The sequence below is a fragment of the Caretta caretta genome, chromosome 6 (genome assembly GCF_965140235.1).
Source record: "Caretta caretta isolate rCarCar2 chromosome 6, rCarCar1.hap1, whole genome shotgun sequence".
In the NCBI taxonomy this organism is placed as follows: Eukaryota; Metazoa; Chordata; order Testudines; family Cheloniidae; genus Caretta; species Caretta caretta.
The window spans coordinates 101001131-101027725 of NC_134211.1; the positions used below are offsets into that span (position 1 = coordinate 101001131).

General features: G+C 42.1%; 1 protein-coding gene across 3 annotated transcripts in view; it reads right to left on the minus strand.

Moving 5' to 3' along the window:
* The window catches only part of CCDC88C (coiled-coil domain containing 88C), a 135601-nt gene that overhangs the window by 42048 nt on the left and 66958 nt on the right, over window positions 1–26595 (minus strand). For all 3 annotated transcript variants that reach the window (XM_048852687.2, XM_048852689.2, XM_048852690.2), the window contains exons 5-12: window positions 16286–16344; window positions 14328–14411; window positions 11057–11197; window positions 10014–10198; window positions 9168–9249; window positions 8541–8699; window positions 2468–2614; window positions 299–443 (exon numbers count right to left, since the gene is read on the minus strand). In XM_048852687.2, coding sequence (XP_048708644.2) covers window positions 299–443; window positions 2468–2614; window positions 8541–8699; window positions 9168–9249; window positions 10014–10198; window positions 11057–11197; window positions 14328–14411; window positions 16286–16344 — 1002 coding nt within the window. The remainder of the gene's footprint in view (window positions 1–298; window positions 444–2467; window positions 2615–8540; window positions 8700–9167; window positions 9250–10013; window positions 10199–11056; window positions 11198–14327; window positions 14412–16285; window positions 16345–26595) is intronic.

Sequence of the window (26595 nt, forward strand, 5' to 3'; positions counted from 1 at the left end):
GTTTCCTTTTGGGCACTTTCTCAAGGAAGGTTTAAATATAAAGAAGTCATTGTTAATAGTTACATAATTTAAGGAAAGAAGCTGGAAGCTGTGGCATTATTAGAAACTTTTTGTTCAGCTTAAATAATAAACTGTCAAGTGGTTAAATACGGAAATTTATTTCCCCATGAGAACTATTCAGCCTGGAGTTTGAGGTTTTGCTCCTGCCCAATGCAGTAACTTGTTCCCCTCCTCTTCTACAAGGAAACCTTGCACAAGCACAATAATAATTAAGAGTCACCTTATGACTGCTACTTACTATCTGCGAGGTCTGTGCTCTTTGACAGCTGTTCTAGTTCCCAGCCCAGGTGAGCAGACTCATTCATGCTCTGTTTTTGCGCTATCTCCAGTACCATATTCTCTTCCAGCAGCTCTTCAATTCGTTTCTTGTCTGTGTCCCGGTCCTGTGGAAAGAGCATGCAAATGGAATGTCATGCTGAGCTTATTAACTAGGAAGCCTGGAGTGATGCATGCATCAAGAATTGAATAGACCCCTCTATACAACATATGTGCATATGTTAATATACACATACAATATTAAGAGATCCAAGATTAAAGCCACCCTATGGATGGGCCAGATCCCAAATGAAACTTCCCCAGGTTCAGAGGTACTAAGATCCTGGGTTTTGGTTTAGGTCCATCTCTAATTACCTGGAATACTAAATGGACGCTTCAAGACATGTTTAATACAATCAAGCCTGCCTAATTTCACAACTAACTTGACACAACTTTTTGACACTATCTGGGCTTTGCAATAATCTCTCTGTTCTTCCTAAAGCTGAAGATAAGCATCACAGAATCAGTTACAGTTTTTCTTCATTTCTTGAAATGCCCAAAAGTGAAGTCTTCATGTCACATCACTGTCAGCTTCACACAGCTTTTTAACAAAGAAACCTTGTGAAAAAATGGAAAATAAATTCATATAATGTACTTTAAAAAAACGACCATAACAGGTGATACCACATGCTGTAATTGGAACTAGGTGCTATTAGGGTAAGATCTCAGTAATTTCTAATTGACATTAACTTCTTGACTTAATTCTTGACTTTCACATGCAAAATGCACCAAATATGTATGGGCTCAATGAGACACTGTTCGACATTTCCCAATGGAAGTCAGTTTTTTTACTGCTCATTGACAAAATGGGAATTATTCTAATGAACAGATGAAAAATAGGCTTGAATACAGAGAAAGCTTTCCATTAAAGTGAGTTGGTATTGAATGGGATAGACTTTAGAGAGTGATGAATAGCTGTTCCCAGTCAAAGTACTGGTGTAGCATATAGGCGCAGGCATGGTCTCTCACTCTCACACACACTCTCCCCACCCCTTTCTCCTTACAAGACACTTGAATCACTCTGAATATATTTACATGCATGATGTTTGCACTGAAATGAGAACAACCATCTCTATATGCTACCTAAGATACTAAGGCAGGCAAAACACACCCAAGATGAAAGGCATCAGCTAGGTTAGGGGCAATACATTTTTGGTTGCTCAACTTGAGGCACCTGAAAGGAGCACCAGCCCCTCTGCATGTCATACCTCTTCAAGTTATCTCAAGAGAGGCACCCAAAGTTTGAGGCATCCAAAATCATGAGCCAATTTTAAAAATCTTGGGTATCATTTGTTTCCTTAATTTACAATGTACTGAGCTGTGCATTTAGCATAACTCTGCTGGATCTGAACAACTCCTCCATTCCAGCAAAATCTTTTTCAGGTTAGTAACTGACCACACTTTGCAAGAATTCAGAACAACGAACCCATAAGAATGAGGAACACTAGTAACTAAAATTACGGCACATGAAGTAACATTTCATATCTTTAATGCAGTAATAAATATCCAATGTTATTTATTAGCCTTTTAGTTGTGAGTACTAAACTGCCAGGTCTTAAGTCTCTCATTTGTGTTCAAATGAATAACCCCTTTTCTCTGATTTATGTAGTATTAAATATTGAGAACATTTTATTTTTTGCAGTGGTCAATGCCTCATAGAACTCCGGCAATAACTCTAAATTTTATTTTCAGCAAGAACAGTTGTTCATTGCAGCAGATTTTCATATCCCATGTGTAAGAGATTTTTTTTTAAAAAAATGATACATTCTAAACCCTCTAACATCCACGTACATAGCTTCAATATTTTAAACTTGGTGATACACGCTCATGTAACCTGAAATCTGTGAAACCGTCTGCTTCTCCCATGCAGACCACTGGGGCTACTGATATATTTTTATTGTAAATTGAGTGTCATACTGCTTTAAGCATGCATAATGCACTGCACTGACACAAAGGTCACATGGCCTGAGACACATTAAAAACTTTGTAAATGGGATTTGTCCAACGCCAACAGATTATGTAAAAAGAGTATGTAAGCTAGTTTAAAAACATGATTTTTAAAAAATCGCATAGTTAAATAAAGAGTGTGTACCAGCTCTACATCATGAAGTTTGGATTTCAATTGCAAGTTTTCCTTCTCTAGTTCATGCAATTTATCACCACGAGCTCTTGCTACTGTTAACTGTTCTTCTAGCATAGCCTTTGTTTCAATTAATATGATGTTGTCTTCTCTTAATTCCTAAAATACAAAAAGAAAAACAGCATATGAAATGGTGTTCATGCTCTAACATGTATACAAACCCAATATATACATAACCCTTAATCATAACCCGTAACCAGTCTATTAATGCTGAACTAAAGAGAAAGCGTACAAAGACTTTCAATTTAACCCTAATTAATCCTAAAGCCAGTGAGAGGAGTCAGCAGTTGACCAATTAATCTTCAGGTATTTCTTGGCATTCATATAGAACTTTCCTGCAGTACGCAAAACTCTAGCCATCAGCTATCTCCTTAGAAATAGAGAGTGCTGTGGGGTGGAGATGTGCTGCAATTTCTTGAAAATAAACCTTGTAGGAGAAAAAAAAAATCTCCTGGCCCGTGTGACAGGGTCGGGCCAGATGGCTATAGGAGAGTAATAGAAGGCAGATATATTAGCCCCAGGTTAAGTAGGTCCCTTTTCCCTGGGTAAGGTAACAGGGAAGGTTCCAGAACAATCAGGAACCTTCTGGAGACAATTAAGACAGGCTGATTAGAACACCTGCAGCCAATCAAGAAGCTGCTAGAATCAATTAAGGCAGGCTAATCAGGGCACCTGGGTTTTAAAAAGGAGCTCACTTCGGTTTGTGGTGTGCGTATGAGGAGCTGGGAGCAAGAGGCACTAGGAGCTGAGAGTGAGAACCTGGACTGTTGGAGGACTGAGGTGTACAAGCATTATCAGACACCAGGAGGAAGGTCCTATGGTGAGGATAAAGAAGGTGTTGGGAGGAGGCCATGGGGAAGTAGCCCAGGGAGTTGTAGCTGTCACACAGCTGTTCCAGGAGGCACTCTAGACAGCTGCATTCCACAGGGCCCTGGGCTGGAACCCAGAGTAGAGGGCTGGCCCACGTTCCCTCCAAATCCTCCCAACTCCTGGTCAGACACAGGAGGAGTTGACCTGGACTGTGAATTCAGAAAAACGGCCAAGCTGAGGGCTGCTGTGAAGCTCCAAGGTGAGCAAATCCGCCAATAAGCGCAAGACCCACCAAGGTAGAGCAGGAACTTTGTCACACCCAAAAGAAAAATCTCTGGTTATTGTTGCTACTGTTTAGAACCAGCACTTCCATCACCTATTGTGTGGAATAACTTAAGTCCCCATCACACTGAAACTGATTAGTGCAAAGCTGTTGCAAAACTTTAGATTAATGTGTTTTGAGAACAATTTCCACTAGTAGTAAGAATCCATGGAGAACTGTTTCTATTAGTTTTTGGTTTTATAAAAAGAGAAAGGATGTTCTTGTTGTTAAGGCTGGACTGGGACTCAGGAATGCTGGATTCCGTTTCCCTGCTCTGGTACAGACATCCTGTGCTACCCTAGACCTAAGGAAGGTCCCTTAATTGATCTGTGCCTCAGTTCCCCATCTGTAAAATAGGGATGATTGCACTTTGTGCTCACAGGAGATACGATGATGGTGATGCAAAAGAGACATCTGTGAGTAAATGAATAAAGAGAAAATGTTGAAACTACCAGCAAGGATCGATTTATCTCGTCTAGTCTAGATGTGATAAATCGATCCCCATGCGCTCTCCCATCGACTCCTGTACTCCAGTGCCAGGAGAGGTGCAAGTGGAGTCGACAGGGGAGCGGCAGCAGTTGACTCACCGCGGTGGAGATACCATGGTAAGTCGATCGAAGTATGTCGACTTCAGCTACGTTATTCATGTAGCTGAAGTTGCGTAACTTAGATCCATATTCCCCCCTCCCCCCATAGTGTAGTCCAGGGCTGATATTTTAAGACCTAAATTTTGGGCCACATTTGACCAGAGAGGATGGATATGCTGAACTGCCTGATGCCAAAACAGATGCGAATGAGTGGAGTTAAAAACAGGCAGCATGCTGGGTGTAAAATGAGTACCAAAAATACTCATATTGAAACAATGGATCAATCAGAATATATTTAATATATATATATACGTCCTGCTCAGTCTGGACCACAGCTGTGAGAAGTAAGATGGTGCTTGACCTCATAAACATCACCTCAGAACTACCTCTGAAACTGCTTACCCAAGCAGGAACTGATTATTTCAGTGTCCCATGAAGAGTCTAACTTTGTGCCAAGTAAGGTGTACACGTATTTGATCTCTGTTTGCAAATCACACATCATTGGGAGCCATAATATTTGAGAAATGGGAGGTACGCACCAGGCATGTGCCTGAGGGGTGAGGGGGAGGAAGACCTGTCAGAGATCAGAATGTTTCTGATGAAATCTTAAATTAAGAACCTTTTGCAGAAGCCTGTTAGAGTTGGGCCAACATTATTTACTTGCACCCATTTTCTGAGGTCATCTTTACAGTGCAAACTTAATTTAAGTAATTGCTCCAGGATAGCTCTATAAAGTTATGTCTCAGAGCCTGGGAGGTAGACTTGTTCTAACACAGCATATTATAACTAATGTCACCACAGATAACCCTAGGGTAGCACAACTGACCTGAGAATTGGTTTGGCTATAAATCATTTTTGTATTAGATAAGCAGAATGGTTGGGTGTGTTCTTCATGGGAATGAAGATTTTTTCCCCCCTTTTCAATTAATAAAACTCTCAAAATGGTTTTATAACTGTGGCGTATTTTTAAATCAACAGCACAGAATAGTTATCTTTGGTCTTTTAAAATTTATAATATGTTTACTTATAAGAGATTCCAAAATCAATTAGAAGAAATTTACCTTAAAATTATGACTATAAAATATCCAACAATTTCTGATCTTGCCTTCATAATCCTCTCACTGAATTAAACCATAGAATTTGTTCTGCAGCCGTAACAACATGGGCCCTGATCTTGCAAACATTTACGCCCATGAGTAGACCACTTAAAATTAAATCTTGGCATCAGTATTTGCAGGATTGGAGCCAGAGTGTTTTCTATTCAATTGAAACTGGAGAGTTCTTTCTTTCTCTCTCTCTCTCTCTCTCTCTCACACACAAGTCCATATATCTGATGCAACGGAAGTTGCTCTTGCTGAGCTGCAAAAATGTTAACAAATGCCCTGGAATAATTGCGTTTTGCATCCATCAAACTAAATAAAAATGTAAAAGAAATGCTTTTTTTTAAATGTTCACAGGAATTTCTTCCCATTACCCTGTGGGGAAACTTATTGCAGTTGAGGGAGGAAAAAATGCAAGTAAGACTCCCTAGACTCCAAAAAGAATCTGATCTCCTGGAGCAGCACTAGACTCAATGGAGAGGAATGCTGCAGCAGGGTTTTTATGTTGGAGGGAACCACCTCCTCAGAGGAAGCACTGCATTAAGCCTGCCCCTGCACATTGATAGCTATGACCTCATTAAGCCACCACAGCGGGCAAGTCCATAGACTGCATTTGTATCGTGTTTTCTTAAAGCTATAATCAAACTAAAACAGCGTTTGGTAATTTCTTCTTGTCATGAAAGACGTGGAAGGAAAACATTCACCTGCTCAGACATGTCAAGTCTTGCTCGCTTGCAGTGAGGCTTGCTCCTTTTGCACTTGTTCTAAGGCACAGCTTCTCCAATCTCCCTCCTGACATTAGGGACTTTTAGCCTGTGGTTTAAGGAGCTACTTAAAGTCTCACTCCAATTTCTCTACTCTTACCTCTTGTAAACTGTCTCATATGGTCTGCCCTCCATATGGCACTTTCATGACTACTTCCTGGAGATGACATTCTTTAGGGGCATGTTTTCATGGCTGTACTTCAAGTACCAGAACCAGAGGCTTGTTAAGTGCCCATCATATGTTTCTTCACTGAAGCGCATGCAATTAAAATGGCTTTTCCTCAAGCACCAACAGATTTCTCTTCAGTTACTGATTTTGCAGAGCTTATTGACAACACTGTGAAATCCCCAGGTCCCCACGGCATCATTTTACTACAGAATGATGGCCTACGTATTTTATGCATCTGTATTTTGATTGCCCCATCAATGTGAAATTTGTTTGAGAGTTTCAGACCCTCTGAGCTTAGGAACCTACCAGTAAGCATCAGGGGAGTTGGATCAGCTTTATAGCCTAGTGGTATCTCTTACTGTCAAGTGGGAGACTAGAACTAGATCCCTGCTCTGACACTGGGAGTGGTTTTGAGGAAACTGTAAATCCAGCTATTTTTCAAGGAGATGAGAGGAATGTGAGTAGGCACAGCTCTCAATTAAGTCCTATTCATTACACCTCACTTTGAAGGACAGTTGCTTGAGGCAGGGTGGAAATGGAAGGGAAACTGAGGGATAACACTGGCTGCAGGACATATATATTGTCAGATTCTGGCCTCACTGCAGCCCCTTTACATTGGTACAGCAACATAAGAGGGCCAGAATCCCTGCAGGGGAATTTCCTGAATGCAGCCGACAGGAGCAGCATAAGGCCAAAGGAGACAGACTTATGCTGCCCTTGTACAAAGGGTATTTAGGAGTGGCTGGAATGCAAAATACTGGCAATGTTACACTGTGGAGCAGCCCAAAGGCAGCTAAGGCAGCGCCTAACTTATGCCAGAGGACACATTGACCCCTAGAGCAAACAGAGTTAGAAAGGCGCCAAGAAGATGTAAAGTGACCTCTGCTCCATCCCCATGCCTCCAGATTGCAGCTCTTAGAGATGCAGCACAGAAGCTCACCTATGATGCAGAACCTCGACACCCAACACAGAAGGGACAGAGGTGGGAGACTGCATAAGGGATGGAAGAAAAGAAAGAGATAAAGGAGAGCACTGTAAATTTTACATTATGGATCATCAAGTTAACTTAGCACACAGGAAGCAGAAGTGGTTAGTTTGAGGGTATTGCTGGCTCTAGGACAAGCCACAGTGCTGAGAACTCAAGTACAGTACAATAGAATGGCTTCCTTCTTGCTCTCATATGAAGATAAGAGGAAACACTAGCCTCTCCCATGCTACCAGAACCAACTCCACTCTGCATGCTTTGGGTAGCAGGGACAGACTAAAGTACAGCAGCACAGCGCTGAAGGGAAACTGTCAAGACATGGCTCTGCTATCTAGTGTGCATGATAGAGTGAATGCACAACTGATTTGCCAGCTTGAGGGAGTATGAGAGAGAGACGACTAACAGGAAGAGATTCCAGTAAACTGGAAAATTGCCAGCAGAGAGTAACCTGCCTCAGTTTGCAGTTTATACATTTGATACTCAGCAGGCTTAGTGGACCTATTCATAAGATGCAGTGGACAGCTGGTCCCCAAGGTTGGCAAAGAGAAAAATGTATTTACAAGGTGAGGTTTGCAAACCATAAAGAACAGCCATGTTTTAAGCAGGGAGTGTTATGGGCATATGTTTTAGTAACACTCCATTATCTCAGAGCCAGGGGCTTCATCTGCTTACAGTTTGGGCTCAATCTTGAAGTCAACTGCAAAATTTCCACTGGCTTCAGTGTAAGCAGAAGTGGGATTACATTGTTCCAAGATTCAGCCTCCAGAATCAATCTCAGACAGTCTTTCGATTGCATCTGACTGGCTAAAGTGCCACATTCTTCCATTGAAAAGGCAAAGAAAAAATCAGGCCACTTATTTAGATAATTAGCACAGAGTACTCACAAATGGAAAATTTTGGCCAAAGAATCAACTCTGGCACAAAGATAGCTTGAAAATGTCCTGCAAGGAAGTTGCAAAGAGGACTCAGACCTGTAGTGTCAAAGAACAGGGCTGTTACAGTCAGCCACTTAATGGAGACCCAATAGATCTATAATGAGGGGGCTTTTCAGCACTGGCCTAGCCCTGCTGTCACTGTTGAGAGTTTTAGCACTGACTCCAATGGGGGAGCAGAGCTAGGCCACTGCCGAGTGCTTTCAGAAATCCCATCCATCAAGTATTTTCTGGAACTTCAGTTTGCTTTAATGTGCTGGTAGAGTGAGTGTGATTACAAATGAAGCATGAACTGGTGAGCAGCACTGGGAAAAATGGGACCTGCACAGCAGATTTCTTTCCTGGTCTTCACTTGCCTCCATACGAGCCTTGTAGAAATCCACATCATGCAGTTTCTCTTTACACCGGACCAGTTCCATCTCAAGTCTCTCAACTCGGTTTGCCCTCTCTCTCAGTGAATCCAGTTCATCTCTGTATGCTCGGGCAGAGCGGGCATCAGCTGCCAGGTGGATATTCTGAGAAAAGTGTCAGACAAACAGAAAAAAATAAAATTAACCCCTCCCCTATGCTGGTAAAACTAATGACATACCCCTTCCCCTGCCCCCAAGTCCAAATGAGCAGAAATGAATGGAAAGCCAAGAGTGTCCCCATGGTGCAAGTGTGGGGAACTCTTCAATTAGCCATCAAACTCATTGCAGGATTGAGTGGTAACTCAGCCTACAGGGATTCTTCCATTTTCAATGATCAGCGTTGTATATGCTCCAGGCATTATTGGACTAGTCAGTGAATTGAGCAGATATGAGACCTGCTCTCACCAGTAAAGTCACTGCATTACTCTGTCACAATCAGACCTACACACAACATGCTGCAGTAACTTGGTTCCATCATTCAAATTTCATCAGAAGAATTTTTATCTTACTATTGAAAGCAATTTTTAAAGTGATGTGTCACTGCAGCATTACAACTGAAGAAGCTCCACTTACCTCCTGTTTTATTTTCTGCAGCTCTAGCACAAGCTGTTCTGCTTCGTGTTTAGTGTCCACAAGTTGCTCAGACTTTTCTTCCCTAAAAATGATTAGAGAAAACTTAATAAGAAAAATATAACAAGGGTTCCTGGAACAATATTTATAGTATTAACATCATGACAAGATGCTGGGGGTATTAGTCACAGGAGTCTACCAGGGTAATCTGGAAACGAGACCTTCTAGATTTTCTTGGTGCTGCTCCAGTTTCAAAGTTACCAATAGCTACAGATGTTTTCTTGTGGGGCCCTGAGCCACAGGATATTTGGGACTGTCTCTCTTTTTTAAATCATCATTTCACCTGCCATTCCTGCTGCCACAGCTAACAGCCATTTGTAATCGGTCCTTCTCAACGATGACTGCCAACAAGCGAGGGTAATGTGTATGCATGTGGGGAAGGGGAAACAACAACTGGAATCAACAATCTTTGAAAACTTAAGGATGGCATAGGGGTGGGGAGGGAAAGAAGGAAAAGGGAAAGAGAGAGTGAGGGAGGTGGGAAGGCAAGAAAAGAGGGAAGGGAAAGACAAACTAATGGAGGCTTGAGATTGGTGAGAAGAAAGAGGGAAGATGGGAGAAGGCGACGCCAGCTACTTTGCCAGCTACTTTCCTTGAGCAACCCCCAACCCCCAAGATCCAATTCTGCAGCAAGTCTGCATGTAGAACTCAGAGATAAGTCAACATGTTGAAGCCAATGGGCAACCCGATGCTGCAAACTGAGGCTTAATACACATTTACTTGACGCTGTTAACAAAGAACCTAAAACAGACAGCGCTTCTCCAGCAGCCCAGGTGCTTGGTGACTTACAATTCCTGTCGGACCCTTCTCAGCTTTGCTCTTGTGTCTGCCAGTTCAACAGCCAGGTGCTGCTTGTCCTCATTGGAGAGACGATTGGCTAGCTTTGGTGAAGAGTCTGGACTAGATGTTTTCAGAGGACTTGGTGGTTGCTGAGACTGCAGATAATCTCTCTCTTGAGTGAGATCCACAATCAGCTGGAAAAGGAGAGAGCCAGTGGCATTAACAAGAAATAACAATACATTGGACTTATAGCTCCTTTCACTCAGGCATCTCAAAGTACTTTGCAAAGGTGGGTAATTATTAGCCTACTTTACAGATGTGGAAACTCAGGCACAGAAGGTTCAAGTGACGTACCTAATGTTACACACTGAAGTTGGTGACGGAGTTGGGAATAGAACACAATTTTGATTCCCAGCCCTTTGCTGACCACTGGAATACACTACTTCCTAGTGTTTCAGATAAGGACTTTATTTTGGCTTAGAGTTTTTATAAAAACTGCAACAATTTACAGCTTTAACAAATACAATCAGAGTCAAATCAATACCAGTAGGAAGAGGGGGAAGTTAAGAGATCTAGGTCAGGGAGAAGAGAGGTTTCTAGCAGAGATCTGAAATAAGATTAACTGATGAGTCACAGATACAGAGAAAAGGTGTCACTGGCGGCATAAACTAGAGAGAAGGCTCTTGAACCAACAATGGCAGATATTGTTGGAGGGACAGAAAAGCATCCACTCAGAGAACAATGGGTGAGAAGAGCATAGGAGACAAAAGCTTTAAGGCAAATGCACAAAATAAAGCATATTGTGTTTCCTGTACACACTTCTCCTTCACAGATCAATTCTCTGTAGCTCAAGTATACAATTTATGAGAGTAGCAAGGGAAGATTAAACATCACTCTAACAAATGCTAGAATTTTTAGAGATTTAATAGAAGAGATTGAACCTTAAATGAAACACAGAGGCAATCAGTACAGAAGCAAAAGACAATAGAAAAGCAGAGCCTGTGTCTGATCCCTTAAATGAACTGTATGAGAAACAGACATCTCATTCGTACTTCTGTGCACTCGTCTCTCTCATCAATAAGCCTCTTGAGATGGAAAACCATATTCCTTGAGAGAGACTCCAGTTCTTCTGGGGCCATATCTGGGAGCTCTAGCCACTGCAAGTCAAACACATTCTCCTGGTTATGAGTCACCTGCAAACAAGAACAAAATACAGTTTGTTTTTTTTAATTTTCCCTGGTATAGTTTCAAATGTTGCTTGTTGAATTGATTCATTCTGTGCAAGGCTTTTCTTTCAAGTTTGCTACTTATATAACTCAGCTGTTGGAATCAGTACAGTTCCTCTTCCAATTGTCAACAATTTTCAAGAAGGTTTCAGAGGAACAGCCGTGTTAGTCTGTATTTGCAAAAAGAAAAGGAGTACTTGTGGCACCTTAGAGACTAACCAATTTATTTGAGCATGAGCTTTCGTGAGCTACAGCTCACTTCATCAGATGAGTGGGCAAACCTGGTCATAAACGTCACTTTTCAGCAAATATAGCCAGGAAATGGTACAGAAATGCTCAGTTCAACTGCAACATCATGTAACAAAGCTTCTAGTTTTCACATGATAACTAGATTTAGAAAAAGTGGCCAGATAATTTTGTGCTCAGTAACACTAGGAGTACTGTACTCAACTCTCAATCTTCATGTGGGTTAGCTAGTCACTGCAAGAGTCAGGAAGACATCGGTCCTGTATTGCACAATTAGCTAGATGCATTATTGTGGGGGTGACAAGGTTTGTCCTTTCCCTGATGCTCTGGTTATTGACCACTGTGACAGGGAGTATCTGATTTAATGGATCTGATGTGGCAGTGATCTAATCTGGTATGGAAAAAACATTTTTTTTTTTACTATAATTCTCTAAGAATTGCTTTTTTTCCAAATGATGTTGCTGAAAACTGCACTAGACTGGAAAGGTTTGTTTCAAGTTGCTATGTCCACATTTAGGACTATGTATGTTTCTGCTTTTACCAGAACCATATTCTTTATATTCCTTAGTCTTTAAATGAAATTGCTAGTCTGTGGAATCTACTTTTAGAAAGCAGATTTTAAAATATATTAAAAGGTTACTGTCAACAACTTCTAACAGAAACAGATTGATAGAGCCAGAAGAGTTCCCAGAAGTTACCTACTACAGGACAGGCCTAACAAAGACAATAACAGAACGCCACTAGCGGTCACCTTCAGCCCCCAACTAAAACCCCTCCAACGCATTATTAAGGATCTACAACCTATCCTAAAGGATGACCCAACACTCTCACAAGTCTTGGGAGACAGGCCAGTCCTTGCCTACAGACAGCCCCGCAACCTGAAGCAAATACTCACCAACAACCACATACCACACAACAGAACCACTAACCCAGGAACTTATCCTTGCAACAAAGCCCGTTGCCAATTGTGCCCACATATCTATTCAGGGGACACCATCACAGGGCCTAATAACATCAGCCACACTATCAGAGGCTCCTTCACCTGCACATCCACCAATGTGATATATGCCATCATGTGCCAGCAATGCCCCTCTGCCATGTACATTGGTCAAACTGGACAGTCTCTACGTAAAAGAATAAATGGACACAAATCAGATGTCAAGAATTCTAACATTCATAAACCAGTCGGAGAACACTTCAATCTCTCTGGTCACGCAATCACAGACATGAAGGTCGCTATCTTAAAACAAAAAAACTTCAAATCCAGACTCCAGCGAGAAACTGCTGAATTGGAATTCATTTGCAAATTGGATACTATTAATTTAGGCTTAAATAGAGACTGGGAGTGGCTAAGTCATTATGCAAGGTAGCCTGTTTCCTCTTGTTTTTTCCTACCCCCTCCTCCCCCCAGATATTCTGGTTTAACTTGGATTTAAACTTGGAGAGTGGTCAGTTTAGATGAGCTATTACCAGCAGGAGAGTGAGTTTGTGTGTGTATGGGGGTGGGGGGGAAGTGAGAAAACCTGGATCTATGCAGGAAATAGCCCGACTTGATTATGTAAAGAGTTGTCACTTTGGATGGGCTAGCACCAGCAGGAGAGTGAATTTGTGTGGGGGGGTGGAGGGTGAGAAAACCTGGATTTGTGCTGGAAATGGCCCACCTGTTGATCACTTTAGATAAGCTATTACCAGCAGGACAGTGGGGTGGGAGGAGGTATTGTTTCATATTCTCTGTGTGTATATAAAGTCTGCTGCAGTTTCCACGGTACACATCTGATGAAGTGAGCTGTGGCTCACGAAAGCTCATGCTCAAATAAATTGGTTAGTCTCTAAGGTGCCACAAGTACTCCTTTTCTTTTTTCTAACAGTATGTGTTCCCCAACCCTCCTAGGTTAGTTGGTTTTTCGCTTCTGCATCAGATGACGCCAGCACAGCCTGAGAGAATGTGCATTTTGTACTTGAGGCCTGCCCAGCAGAGGGCATTTACAGAAGGTTTCACCTGAATTCCAGAAAGTGGGATGATAGCTGCTGTTTGAGCAAACATTTTTTTTTTCTTTTAAAGAAGCATTTAGAATCCAGATGACATGTCACCAAATTATACAATTTTTAAAAGACTGAAATCAAATTTTGGATCATTGATAATATTTTCAAAAGCACTTATGGAACTTGGGTTCTTAAGTCCCAATTTCAAAAGTGCCGCAGGCACTTGGGAGTCTCATTGCCTTCTAATGGGACTTAAGCTCCTAAGTGACTTTTGAAAATAAGACTTAGGCTACTACATCACTAAAGTGCTTCTGAAAATTTTACCTGAAATCCTTTTTGTGTATCCTTATAAAACTACTTTCAGTTTGAGCCGACTTTTGGGAGTTCTGACATTTATCACTGCCACTCTTTGAGAAGTGGTTAGCCCAGTTAATTTCCCAACCACCTAGTAATTTTTACCTTTTAATTTGATTACACTTAGAGGGTTCATCTACATGTGAGCTGGGAAGCAGAGATTCCCAGTGTAGCTGGAGTGGCGAGGGAAGGTGGCTCGGGCCAGCCACCCAAGTATGTACTTAGTGCGTCCAGGTGGGCACATATTTGGCAGGTAGCCCAAGCTGCTACCCATGCTATCTGGGCTAGACTTCTATTTTTAATGTGGGTATGTCTATACCAGCTGGGAATCATAGCTCCAAGCCCAAAAATAGATACACCCATACATTGATGGAATACAGATATTTCTTTGTGTCAAACACACTAGTGCCACTGTGAAAGGTTAACTTATGCTACTACATAGCAAAGTAAACAATACCACTGAACCCACCGGGAAGAAAAAAAGAAAGCAAGCTTCAAGGGCTGAGCACCCTACCTCCTGAATGTGTGAAACAATTGCAGCCTGGGTCTCGATATCCAATTGTTTTATTCTTTCGATAAATTCTTCCTTTCTTTCACACTGTAAACAAACAGAAAATAAATACACACATCACTTGAAAACAGCTATGGATCAAAACTCTACCATGGTGTTATTTTCTTTGAACGTCTCTGCACAGCTAAAAAGACACTTGCAACACTAAGGGCCAGACTCCGTCAGGCTTACTCACATTGAGTAGCTAGTGCTTTATTGCACTATTCCAATGCTCCTTGAGGTGACTGAACTAACTGGTGAGTCAATGAACGTGTGGCCCAAGTAAGGGTGACTGAGTCCTGCCAAAAGCTTTTAAACTTCAGGCTAAGTTAAATGTAAAAAAAAAGCAACCCAACCAAAATCCAACCTCCCACTCTCCTGAAAACTAAAAATCAAGGATTGGATCCACAATCCAATCCTTTGCTGGTGTAAATCAGCAAAGCTCCACTGATTTCGAAGGAGCTACACCAATATATACCAGCTGAAAATCTGGCCCAAACTTTACTTTACATGATTTAAACCGTTTGTTTACTTTTTGCATTTTGCTCATTTTGGGCAATGACAACAGATCAGTTGGTTCTGCTTTTGCTTCTGCTCACTTCAACTTCAGTTTTTGGTTCCTGGGCACTAATGAAATTTGTGCTTTGTATGTAAAATACCACAGGGGGAATATTTAATGAAAAATAACTTTAACTTCATAGCTTTGCCACTCTATTTTTATCAAATTAGTTTTGTAAATCTTAAAAAAAACAAAAAAACACTCCACACCATGACACTCAGTGCAAATTTGGGACCTCAAGTTGGCAGAATCTCTAGACAGAAGTAACAGAGAAGTTGAACATTTCCACAGTCTGGTTTCTGTTGATTCCATGATATACAGTGCTGATTTTGGCCCAATTCTGAGTACAGCCATTCACTTCAGTGGGAGGAGGTTCAAGTCCTTAAACAGGAACTGAGACTCTTCAGCCCCTTGCCGAATCAGACCTTTTATTCTTTGTGTTAAAATGTGTTAGTAAGTATAAAGTTCCGAACAGCCACATGAAGAGAGCACTGCTCTGACATAATTGACTTGACATAGCTGGGCAGGGAGAGTGTCCTAAGGCATGACAAGAACATTAGACAGACACACAAACAAGGTCAATTATAAGCAAAGACTGGCCCGCAACATTCCTATTGTCTGTTACAACAGTTTACAGTGGAATTCCAAACACAGAGCTTTGGTGGGCAGGACAGTGATTCCTTTATTTGGTTAACTGTCATGTGTTTCAGGGGAATTTACCGTATGTATCAACTGTCCATTTGGTTTAACAACACAGCATAAAAACCCTCACGTGATCAAACAAAGTTCCTATTTATTTAGGACTTTCTGTCTACACATATTTTTAAAAAAAGGGTGCAGCTGAGTAGTATTCTTAAGAAGACAGTGATTAGCTGTTGGTTGATCTATTCTCTTTGCACTCATGTACTCCACTATATTCCTATGTACTGTAACAACAAAAACCAACCCCGGAACAAAACAAAACCAACTCCCTCTCCCCCGCAACAGTCCTTAGACTCAGGAGATTGTTCAAACTCACGTTCTCTCCTGCAGGAATTACTGGGTGCCAATGATTTGGATTGCCTAATTGTGACAGCATGTATCAAAGCACTGGTTCAAACACTGGCAAGGCAGGTGGCAAGCTGAGGCTATAACTTATTATGTAAAATGTGCTCATTTTTCTCCCATCTCCTTTCTGTTTCTGTTTCATCCATCTATTGTGTCTTACAGTTCTAGACCACAAACTATCTGGGGCAGGGAATTTGTTCATACAGCACTTAGCATAATGGGACCTCGATCATTGATTGGTACGTTTAGTTCAAGCACCAAAATCAGATTCAAACGACGTATTAAAATATTTTGTAATTCCATAAGTCATGTTCACCTGTACAGCACAGCCCAACACCAACAACAGCATCTTCTTAATTTCATCCATACTTTTACCTACATTGAAAGAAAAGAGGCAAATCAGTCCACATGCACAACATGAGTTACAAAAAATATTTGCATAAAGTGATCTCAAAACATAGAGCAAAGCCCTGTCGGGTTGGAGTAATTGAGTGCTTGCATATATACACACGTCTAGATATGTTTAACATGATTTCAATGTAGCAAAATGGTTGTTATAGATTAAATTTAACAGATCCAGCAAAGCACTTATGCATTTGCCTGTACAGGCACCATGCTTAATCCCTTACTTCTGATGAAGAAAAAATAAAAAGCAGGAGTGGGGGAGGGATTGTTTTTAAAGGAAACCCCCCCCATACAACCCAAATTACACATTATAAAAGTAATCACCACACAGCTTTCCCCAGAGTTAAAATCAGAATGCTGAAGAATACTAGTGCGTACTTAATTCATTGTCTATCGAACAGTGGTATGCTTCAGCAATGAGCTTTGTCTCTGTTCTGCATTCAAGTGTACACACTTTGAAGTGAATGCTCCATGTGCTAAGGAAAAAAAAAGGGGGGGGCTGGGTAGAACAGAGAATATTCAGTGACCATATGCTCGTGGATCCGTCGGGGGAGAAGGGGCATAAGCGGGTTGCTATTGCAGGGAATCTTGCTGTGACCAAGAACCCAGCAAGTATCATTCTCATTCTTAGGTGAAGAAAAAGTGCTAGGGAAGGGAAATTGCTCTGGCTTATTGCCAAGTTCAGATCTTGTTTCAGCAAAATTAAAATATGGCTATTACCTCCTCATTGGGGAGCAAATAAAGTTATATATAGTAAAGATAAGGGATGAGGAAATTAGAAGAACAAAAGGTTGAGGCATAATTAAAATTGCATGTGCAGCTGGTAAAAAACTGGAGGCAAGTTAGATTCAAAATGAAACATCCAGCAAACACCTGATATCATACACACCATGGCGAAAAAATACGCAATGCACACTTTTCTCTCCCTTACCCATCTGTCAATGTATGCACTCTTCACACACTGTATAATCGTGAGATAAACATTTTCACATTCTGCACCTCTCTACTTGCATGTTCAATTGTTCATATCTATATACAAGCCGAGGAAGGAAATTCCCTCTGTTCACTGAAAAGTTTTTGTGTGCAACTGTATTAACACACCAACATGCACCATGTCCTTGTAAGGCTGTGCTGTGCAGTAAACTACATGCATCTGCAGGACTGACAGTAGAGAACGGGAGTGAAATTGATTAATCAGTTATGCTAACCCAGCATTTCAGATTAACAAAGAAGGCACACTGACCTAAATTAGCAAAGGGGTGGAGTTTCAACCTGAGAATCTTGCAATGCAGACCAACCAATGTTACTGTTAAAATAGGGGAAGAGCTCTAGTGAAATAATTATTTTGCCTTTTTTTTTTTTTGCCTCCCTATTTTCTTTTAATAAAAAAGTCCCAAAGTGTCTAAACCATTTTTTTTAGCTAAAGTTTTCCAGGACAACCTGAGGACAGAATGCTTTGTCTGTTTAAAGAAAAACCAACCATTTTATAAGAATCAATTTTAAAAGAAATAAATAGTTTTTCAAGAGTGCTTCATACAAATTCTCAGTGCCTGATTTATATAGGATCTGATGTATCATTAGGGCTCCATAAGTAGAGCTCTAGTCTTCTAGGAGAACATACAGTTGTAAACCCTGCAGATCCCAGGCTATCTTACAGGTATATTTTTATTTCCCTTCAGGCTATTTAAACCCTATTTTTCAAAAAGGGTTAACATCCTTCCTACATAAACACACAGTGTTACAGTATTCGTGGCTCACTCTCTTTAGTACAACTGAATTTTTGTGTACCTATAGAATCCACAGTTTTGCACAAATAAAATAATGCTACATTATTCTGAGGGATACAATCGACTTGAAATGTAGTCAATAACAAAAAAGAACTGAGTTAAAAGTAGTTTCAGGCAATATTTCTGCTTCTAAGTACACTTGCCAATTTTTGTGGCTTTACAATCAAATTTTCTTAATTAAAATTTTTTTCTGTGTCTCCTGTTGCACCATGAAAGACCCTATGTAAAACTGACTGACTGTACAGGAGGACTGGTTATTAGGTGTTTTAAGAACAGGAACATAAACAATTCAGAGACATGCTTTTAAAGTTGATGAACCTTAATCCATAGCACCTTTCTCCATCCTCCCATCAAATGCTGCTGAATCTTACTATATAGCAAGTGCTGTCTCAGGTGAATCAGCTGATCCTGTATAGGTGTAAAGTGAACTTTCTCCCTGTGTTTACAAAATAGTCCCTTTACACGAATGGGGCCGCATGCATTTTGAAGCCAGTGTCTGATAACTATTTGGTCCAGTCAGTCACTATTGCCCTAAGCAGATATTTAGCACTGGCTAGAAAACAAGAATTGTTTGGGAGGTATTGGTCGGGGACTCTCTCCTCAGGGGGACTGAGTCATCTATCTACCGCTCTGACCGGGAAAACAGAGACGTCTGCTGCTTGCCAGGAGCTAGGATTCAAGATGTGACGGAGAGACTGCCGAGGCACATCAAGCCCTCGGATCGCTACCCCTTCCTGCTTCTCCGCGTAGGCACCAATGATACTGCCAAGAATAACCTTGAGCGGATCACTGCGGACTACGTGGCTCTGGGAAGAAGGATAAAGGAGCTTGAGATGCAAGTGGTGTTCTCGTCCATCCTCCCCGTGGAAGGAAAAGGCCTGGATAGAGACCGTCAAATTGTGGAAGTCAACGAATGGCTACGCAGGTGGTGTCGGAGAGAAGGCTTTGGATTCTTTGACCATGGGATGGTGTTTCAAGAAGAAGGATTGCTAGGCAGAGACGGGCTCCACCTAACGAAGAGAGGGAAGAGCATCTTCGCAAGCAGGCTGGCTAACCTAGTGAGGAGGGCTTTAAACTAGGTTCACCGGGGGAAGGGGACCAAAGCCCTGAGGTAAGTGGGGAAGTGGGATACTGGGAGGAAGCAAGAGCAGGAGAGTGCGAGAGGGGAGAGCTCCTGCCTCATACGGACAAAGAGGGACGATCAGCGAGTTATCTCAAGTACCTATACACAAATGCAAGAAGCCTGGGAAACAAGCAGGGAGAACTGGAAGTCTTGGCACAGTCAAGGAATTATGTCATGATTGGAATAACGGAGACTTGGTGGGATAACTCACATGACTGGAGTACTGTCATGGATGGATATAAACTGTTCAGGAAGGACAGGCAGGGCAGAAAAGGTGGGGGAGTTGCACTGTATGTAAGAGAGCAGTATGGCTGCTCAGAGCTCCGGTATGAAACTTCAGAAAAACCTGAGAGTCTCTGGATTAAGTTTAGAAGTGTGAGCAACAAGGGTGATGTCGTGGTGGGAGTCTGTGATAGACCACCGGACCAGGGGGATGAGGTGGACAAGGCTTTCTTCTGGCAACTAACAGAAGTTACTAGATCGCAGGCCCTGTTTCTCATGGGAGACTTCAATCACCCTGATATCTGCTGGGAGAGCAATACAGCGGTGCACAGACTATCCAGGAAGTTTTTGGAAAGTGTAGGGGACAATTTCCTGGTGCAAGTGCTGGAGGAACCAACTAGGGGCAGAGCTCTTCTTGACCTGCTGCTCACAAACTGGGAAGAATTAGTAGGGGAAACAATAGTGGATGGGAACCTGGGAGGCAGTGACCATGAGATGGTCGAGTTCAGGATCCTGACACAAGGAAGAAAGGAAAGCAGCAGAATTCAGACCCTGGACTTCAGAAAAGCAGACTTTGACTCCCTCAGGGAACTGATGGGCAGGATCCCCTGGGAGAATAACATGAGGGGGAAAGGAGTCCAGGAGAGCTGGCTGTATTTTAAAGAATCCTTATTGAAGTTCCAGGGACAAACCATCCCGATGTGTCGAAAGAATAGTAAATATGGCAGGCGATCAGCTTGGCTTAACAGTGAAATCCTTGCTGATCTTAAGCACAAAAAAGAAGCTTACAAGAAGTGGAAGATTGGACAAATGACCAGGGAGGAGTATAAAAATATTGCGCGGGCATGCAGGAGTGAAATCACAAAGGCCAAATCACACCTGGAGTTGCAGCTAGCAAGAGATGTTAAGAGTAACAGTTAAGAGTAACAAGAAGGGTTTCTTCAGGTATGTTAGCAACAAGAAGAAAGTCAAGGAAAGTGTGGGCCCCTTACTGAATGAGGGAGGCAACCTAGTGACAGAGGATGTGGAAAAAGCTTAATGTACTCAGTGCTTTTTTGCCTCTGTCTTCATGAATGAGGTCAGCTCCCAGACTACTGCACTGGGCAGCACAGCATGGGGAGGAGGTGACCAGCCCTCTGTGGAGAAAGAAGTGGTTCGGAACTATTTAGAAAAGCTGGACGAGCACAAGTCCATGGGGCAGGATGCGCTGCATCCGAGAGTGCTAAAGGAGTTGGCGTATGTGATTGCAGAGCCATTGGCCATTATCTTTGAAAACTCATGGCGATTAGGGGAGGTCCCGGATGACTACTAATGTAGTACCCATCTTTAAAAAAGGGAAGGAGGAGAATCCTGGGAACTACAGGCCAGTCAGCCTCACCTTAGTCCCTGGAAAAATCATGGAGCAGGTCCTCAAGGAATCAATTCTGAAGCACTGAGAGGAGAGGAAAGTGACCAGGAACAGTCGGCATGGATTCACCAAGAGCAAGTCATGCCTGACTAATTTAATTGCCTTCTCTGATGAGATAACTGGCTCTGTGGATGAGGGGAAAGCAGTGAACGTGTTCCTTGACTTTAGCAAAGCTTTTGACACTGTCTCCCACAGTATTCTTGACAGCAAGTTAAAGAAGTATGGGCTGGATGAATGGACTCTAATATGGATAGAAAGCTGGCTAGATTGTCAGGCTCAATGGGTAGTGATCAATGGCTCCATGTCTAGTTGGCAGCCGGTATCAAGTGGAGTGTCCCAAGGGTCGGTCCTCGGGCCGGTTTTGTTCAATATCTTCATAAATGATCTGGAGGATGGCATGGATTGCACCCTCAGCAAGTTTGCAGATGACACTAAACTGGGAGGAGAGGTAGATATGCTGCAGGGTAGGGATAGGATATAGGGGGACCTAGACAAATTAGAGGATTGGGCCAAAAGAAATCTGATGAGGTTCAACAAGGACAAGTGCAGAGTCCTGCACTTAGGACGGAAGAATCCCATGCACCGCTACAGACTAGGGACAGAATGGCTAGGCAGCAGTTCTGCAGAAAAGGACTTAGGGATTACAATGGACGCTGGATATGAGTCAACAGTGTGCCCTTGTTGCCAAGAAGGCTAACAGCATTTTGGGCTGTATAAGTAGGGGCATTGCCAGCAGATTGAGGAACGTGATCGTTCCCCTCTATTCGACATTGGTGAGGCCTCATCTGGAGTACTGTGTCCAGTTTTGGGCCTCACACTACAAGAAGGATGTGGAAAAATTGGAAAGCGTAAAGCGGAGGGCAACAAAAATTATTAGGGGACTGGAACACATGATTTATGAGGAGAGGCTGAGGGAACTGGGATTGTTTAGTCTGCGGAAGAGAAGAATGAGGGGGAATTTGATAGCTGCTTTCAACGACCTGAAAGTGGGTTTCAAAGAGGATGGATCTAGACTGTTCTCAGTGGTAGCAGATGACAGAACAAGGAGTAATGGTCTCAAGTTGCAGTGGGGGAGGTTTAGGTTGGATATTGGGAAAAACTTTTTCACTAGGAGGGTGGTGAAGCACTGGAATGCATTACCTGGGGAGGTGGTGGAATCTCCTTCCTTAGGTTTCAGAGTAACAGCCGTGTTAGTCTGTATTCGCAAAAAGAAAAGGAGTACTTGTGGCACCTTAGAGACTAACCAATTTATTTGAGCATAAGCTTTCGTGAGCTACAGCTCACTTCATTGGATGCATACTGTGGAAAGTGTAGAAGATCTTTTATACACAGAAAGCATGAAAAAATATACCTCCCCCACCCCACTCTCCTACTGGCAATAGCTTATCTAAAGTGATCACTCTCCTTACAATGTGTATGATAATCAAGGTGGGCCATTTCCAGCACAAATCCAGGTTTTCTCATTACCCCCCCCACACACACACACACAAACCCACTCTCCTGCTGGTAATAGCTTATCTAAAGTGACCACTCTCCTTACAATATGTATGATAATCAAGGTGGGCCATTTCCAGCTCAAATCCAGGGTTTAACAAGAACGTCTGAGGGGGGTGGGGGGGTTAGGAAAAAACAAGGGGAAATAGGTTACCTTGCATAATGACTTAGCCACTCCCAGTCTCTATTCAAGCCCAAGTTAATTGTATCCAATTTGCAAATGAATTCCAATTCAACAGTCTCTCGCTGGAGTCTGGATTTGAAGTTTTTTTGTTGAAGAATTGCAACTTTCATGTCTGTAATCGCGTGACCAGAGAGATTGAAGTGTTCTCCGACTGGTTTATGAATGTCACAATTCTTGACATCTGATTTGTGTCCATTTATTCTTTTACGTAGAGACTGTCCAGTTTGACCAATGTACATAGCAGAGGGGCATTGCTGGCACATGATGGCATATATCACATTGGTGGATGTGCAGGTGAACGAGCCTCTGATAGTGTGGCTGATGTGATTAGGCCCTGTGATGGTGTCCCCTGAGTAGATATGTGGGCACAGTTGGCAACGGGCTTTGTTGCAAGGATAGGTTCCTGGGTTAGTGGTTCTGTTGTGTGGTATGTGGTTGCTGGTGAGTATTTGCTTCAGGTTGGGGGGCTGTCTGTAGGCAAGGACTGGCCTGTCTCCCAGGATTTGTGAGAGTGATGGGTCATCCTTCAGGATAGGTTGTAGATCCTTAATAATGCGTTGGAGGGGTTTTACTTGGGGGCTGAAGGTGACGGATAGTGGCGTTCTGTTATTTTCTTTCTAAGGCCTGTCCTGTAGTAGGTGACTTCTGGGAACTCTTCTGGCTCTATCAATCTGTTTCTTCACTTCCGCAGGTGGGTATTGTAGTTTTAAGTATGCTTGATAGAGATCTTGTAGGTGTTTTTCTCTGTCTGAGGGGTTGGAGCAAATGCGGTTGTATCGCAGAGTTTGGCTGTAGACGATGGATCGTGTGGTGTGGTCAGGGTGAAAGCTGGAGGCATGTAGGTAGGAATAGCGGTCAGTAGGTTTCCGGTATAGGGTGGTGTTTATGTGACCATCGTTTATTAGCACTGTAGTGTCCAGGAAGTGGATCTCTTGTGTGGACTGGACACTATTGCCAGCAGGAGAGTGGGGGAAGGTATTTTTTCATGCTTTGTGTGTATAAAAGATCTTCTACACTTTCCACAGTATGCGTCCGATGAAGTGAGCTGTAGCTCACGAAAGCTTATGCTCAAATAAATTGGTTAGTCTCTAAGGTGCCACAAGTACTCCTTTTCTCCTTCCTTAGGTATTTTTAAGGTCAGGCTTGACAAAGCCCTGGCTGGGATGATTTAGTTGGGGTTTGGTCCTGCTTTGAGCAGGGGGTTGGACTAGATAACCTCCTGATGTCCCTACCAGCCCTGATATTCTATGATTCTAATTTCATTTAATAAAAAAAAGGAGATTTTGGCATCATTCCACATCAGTTTCAGAGCAGACTCCGAGCAGGAACTTGAATCTTGGTATCCCTCATTCCAAGTGAATGGCTTAGTCACTGGGGTTCTTCTGGGGTTATTCTCTCTGACCAGAAATTCCCATCCTGGGCCTGAGAAACCTTCCTGACAAAACTTTAATCAAAATGGACATGGTTTTGGCTTTGACATATTAGTATTTTCCAATGAAAAAAATGTGTCATTGAAAAATTCCTGCAGTTTTACAGATATTGCCCAGACATCTCACACATCTACTAGGACAATCCTAAGATAATTCTGAAATGAACAGTTTACATTCCAGGAAGAGCAGAACATGGATCTAAATTCGAAATCTTGTTTGCTTCTGCATTATTTATTTGGCATATGCAATCAGGTCAAGCCAAGCCACAGCATTCTTATCAACAATGTTCAAGGCATGAAGACCTCCAAGAAGTTGAGTAATTTTGCAGTCCTCAACAAAGTGTGTCATAATTTGTGGCTGCCCACACTGACATAGTGGACTGTCTTTAAAATGCCACTGAAATTCTGCTGCAGCACAAATTCCATGTCTGATACGAAACTGGCTGAGAAGGCTCCATTGCCTTTGTGGTAAATCAAACCCAGGTTGACACTGAGTGGGGTCCAAGACAAGATAATTATTTGTCACTTTCTCTGCAAACCATGAAGCTTGCCCTACGTCCTCTACTGTAAATCCCTCAGCGGGTAAACTTATCCGCAACAAGCGCCAGGAGGGCAGATGACCATGTGGTGGACTAAACAAATCTTTAATTAACAGTAGATGTGGCAGGTTTCAGAGTAGCAGCCGTATCCGCAAAAAGAAAAGGAGTACTTGTGGCACCTTAGAGACTAAGATGTGGCATATCACACAATTTCATTATGAGCTTTGCCAAGCTTTCCTCTCTGAGAACACTTGGTGGAGCAATATTGCAAAGAACCAATAATCATGGCAGAAGAGTAGATTTAAGTGTGCCTGAAATAATACGCATGTTAGAATGAAGTTGTATGTCGATCATCCTTGTGTGAGACGAGCGAGCCCATACTGGAGTGCAGTACTCTGCCACTGAATAACGCAGTGCCCAGGCTGAAGTGTGTAACATTTGGGAGTTGGCACCTTATGTCATTCTGGCTACTTTTCCGAGCAGGTTGTTGTGCGTTTTGACCTTAGTTGCTGACTTTGTACGATGGTCACGATATGTGAGAGTTCTATCCAACGTGATGCCTAAATAAACCAGGTGTGACTCATGCCTCATTCCGTGATCACTAAAAACTATGTTCAGCTCTCTGCCCGCTTGTGCATGATGTAAGTGGAAGACACTCGACACAGTCTTGCTTCCACTATTAATCAGGCGTGACCGATGAGAATAATCAGCCATAGCTGCCATATCTACATTCAAAACACTCTCAAGTATGTCAAAGGAGTGTGACTAAGTGCTTATCTGCATTAGGAAGTTATCATATTTTCCTAGGAAAAGAGGGCACCATTAAATTACTTTGTCTACTGCACTGTTGTAAAGATAGGATTGGGGAATGCCATGAATACTGTTAGTTAGTAGTACGACTACAATAAGTGATAAATATCGAGATTATAATTATGATCATTGCACTCTAATCACTACAGAGTAACATCGAATACATACTTAACTACCTGCAAGACTTACTACAGCTTACAGTATTAGCTCATGTACAATACTTCATCAAAAATCTGTGTTTAACATTTATCAGTATGCCTACTGGTATGGCAACCCAGGCGAATAACTAACTCGGATAATTGTGATGGAACCTGTAATTGCCCTCAATGAAACAAAGTTTTCCAAAAATAATGTGATTGATTTTAGCTAGTAAGTGTATAACCAATTAACCCAAAAGGTGTAGATGTTACTTAATCCAGTCTGGCTAAGTCTTCACTGTAAAACAATTTGTTTGTTTGTTTGACAGTGGGCTAACTAAAGCAGAATAGAAATCCCACTGTAAGATCCTAGGGCGGCAAGGCACTTTTTGTTTTTGCTGTGGAGTAGCTAGGTGAGGTCAGTGCTAGACCTTGCTTCGTTTCCCTCGTGGTAAAAACTAAAAGTGCCTTGTCTGCAGTGAGATTTCACAGCAGAATAGCTAAAGCACTTTAATTATCTTGCAGTTAACACCTGCCTTTTTTCTTTTCTTTTTCTTTTTTGTAGTGAAGGCAAAGCCAGAATTTAGGGGAAGGAATGAGAAATCAAAAGGAAGACAATGGCTAGTTCTTACAGAACCCTTTGCTGTCAGAAGTGTTCCAAAGCAGAGTTTTTTGATTAACATTTTTAACGCCTGAGGATGTGTAATGCACATCTAACGAAAGCTGGTTTCTACGGCCCATTAGAAGCACTCTGAAGGTCATGAGGTATATTAATAGTTTTACTCTGTAGGCTGCACAAATGTTTTAAAGATAATGTATTAAAGTTTAAAGAACCACATTTAGTTCAATTCTTTGAGCCACTCCCATTTTACCAATGGGGAAACTGAGGCACAGAAAAGTTAAGTGGCTTGTACCAGGTTACAGAGCAAGTTACTGGCTGGAACTAAAACAGTACAGTACTATGTACACTTGGGATTAAAACAACACAGTGACAGACCAGGGACTTATGTACAGTATCATGTACATTTAAGATACAATATACACTGAATAAAAACAATTATTCTTCATCCCCAATTTAATAATGCTTC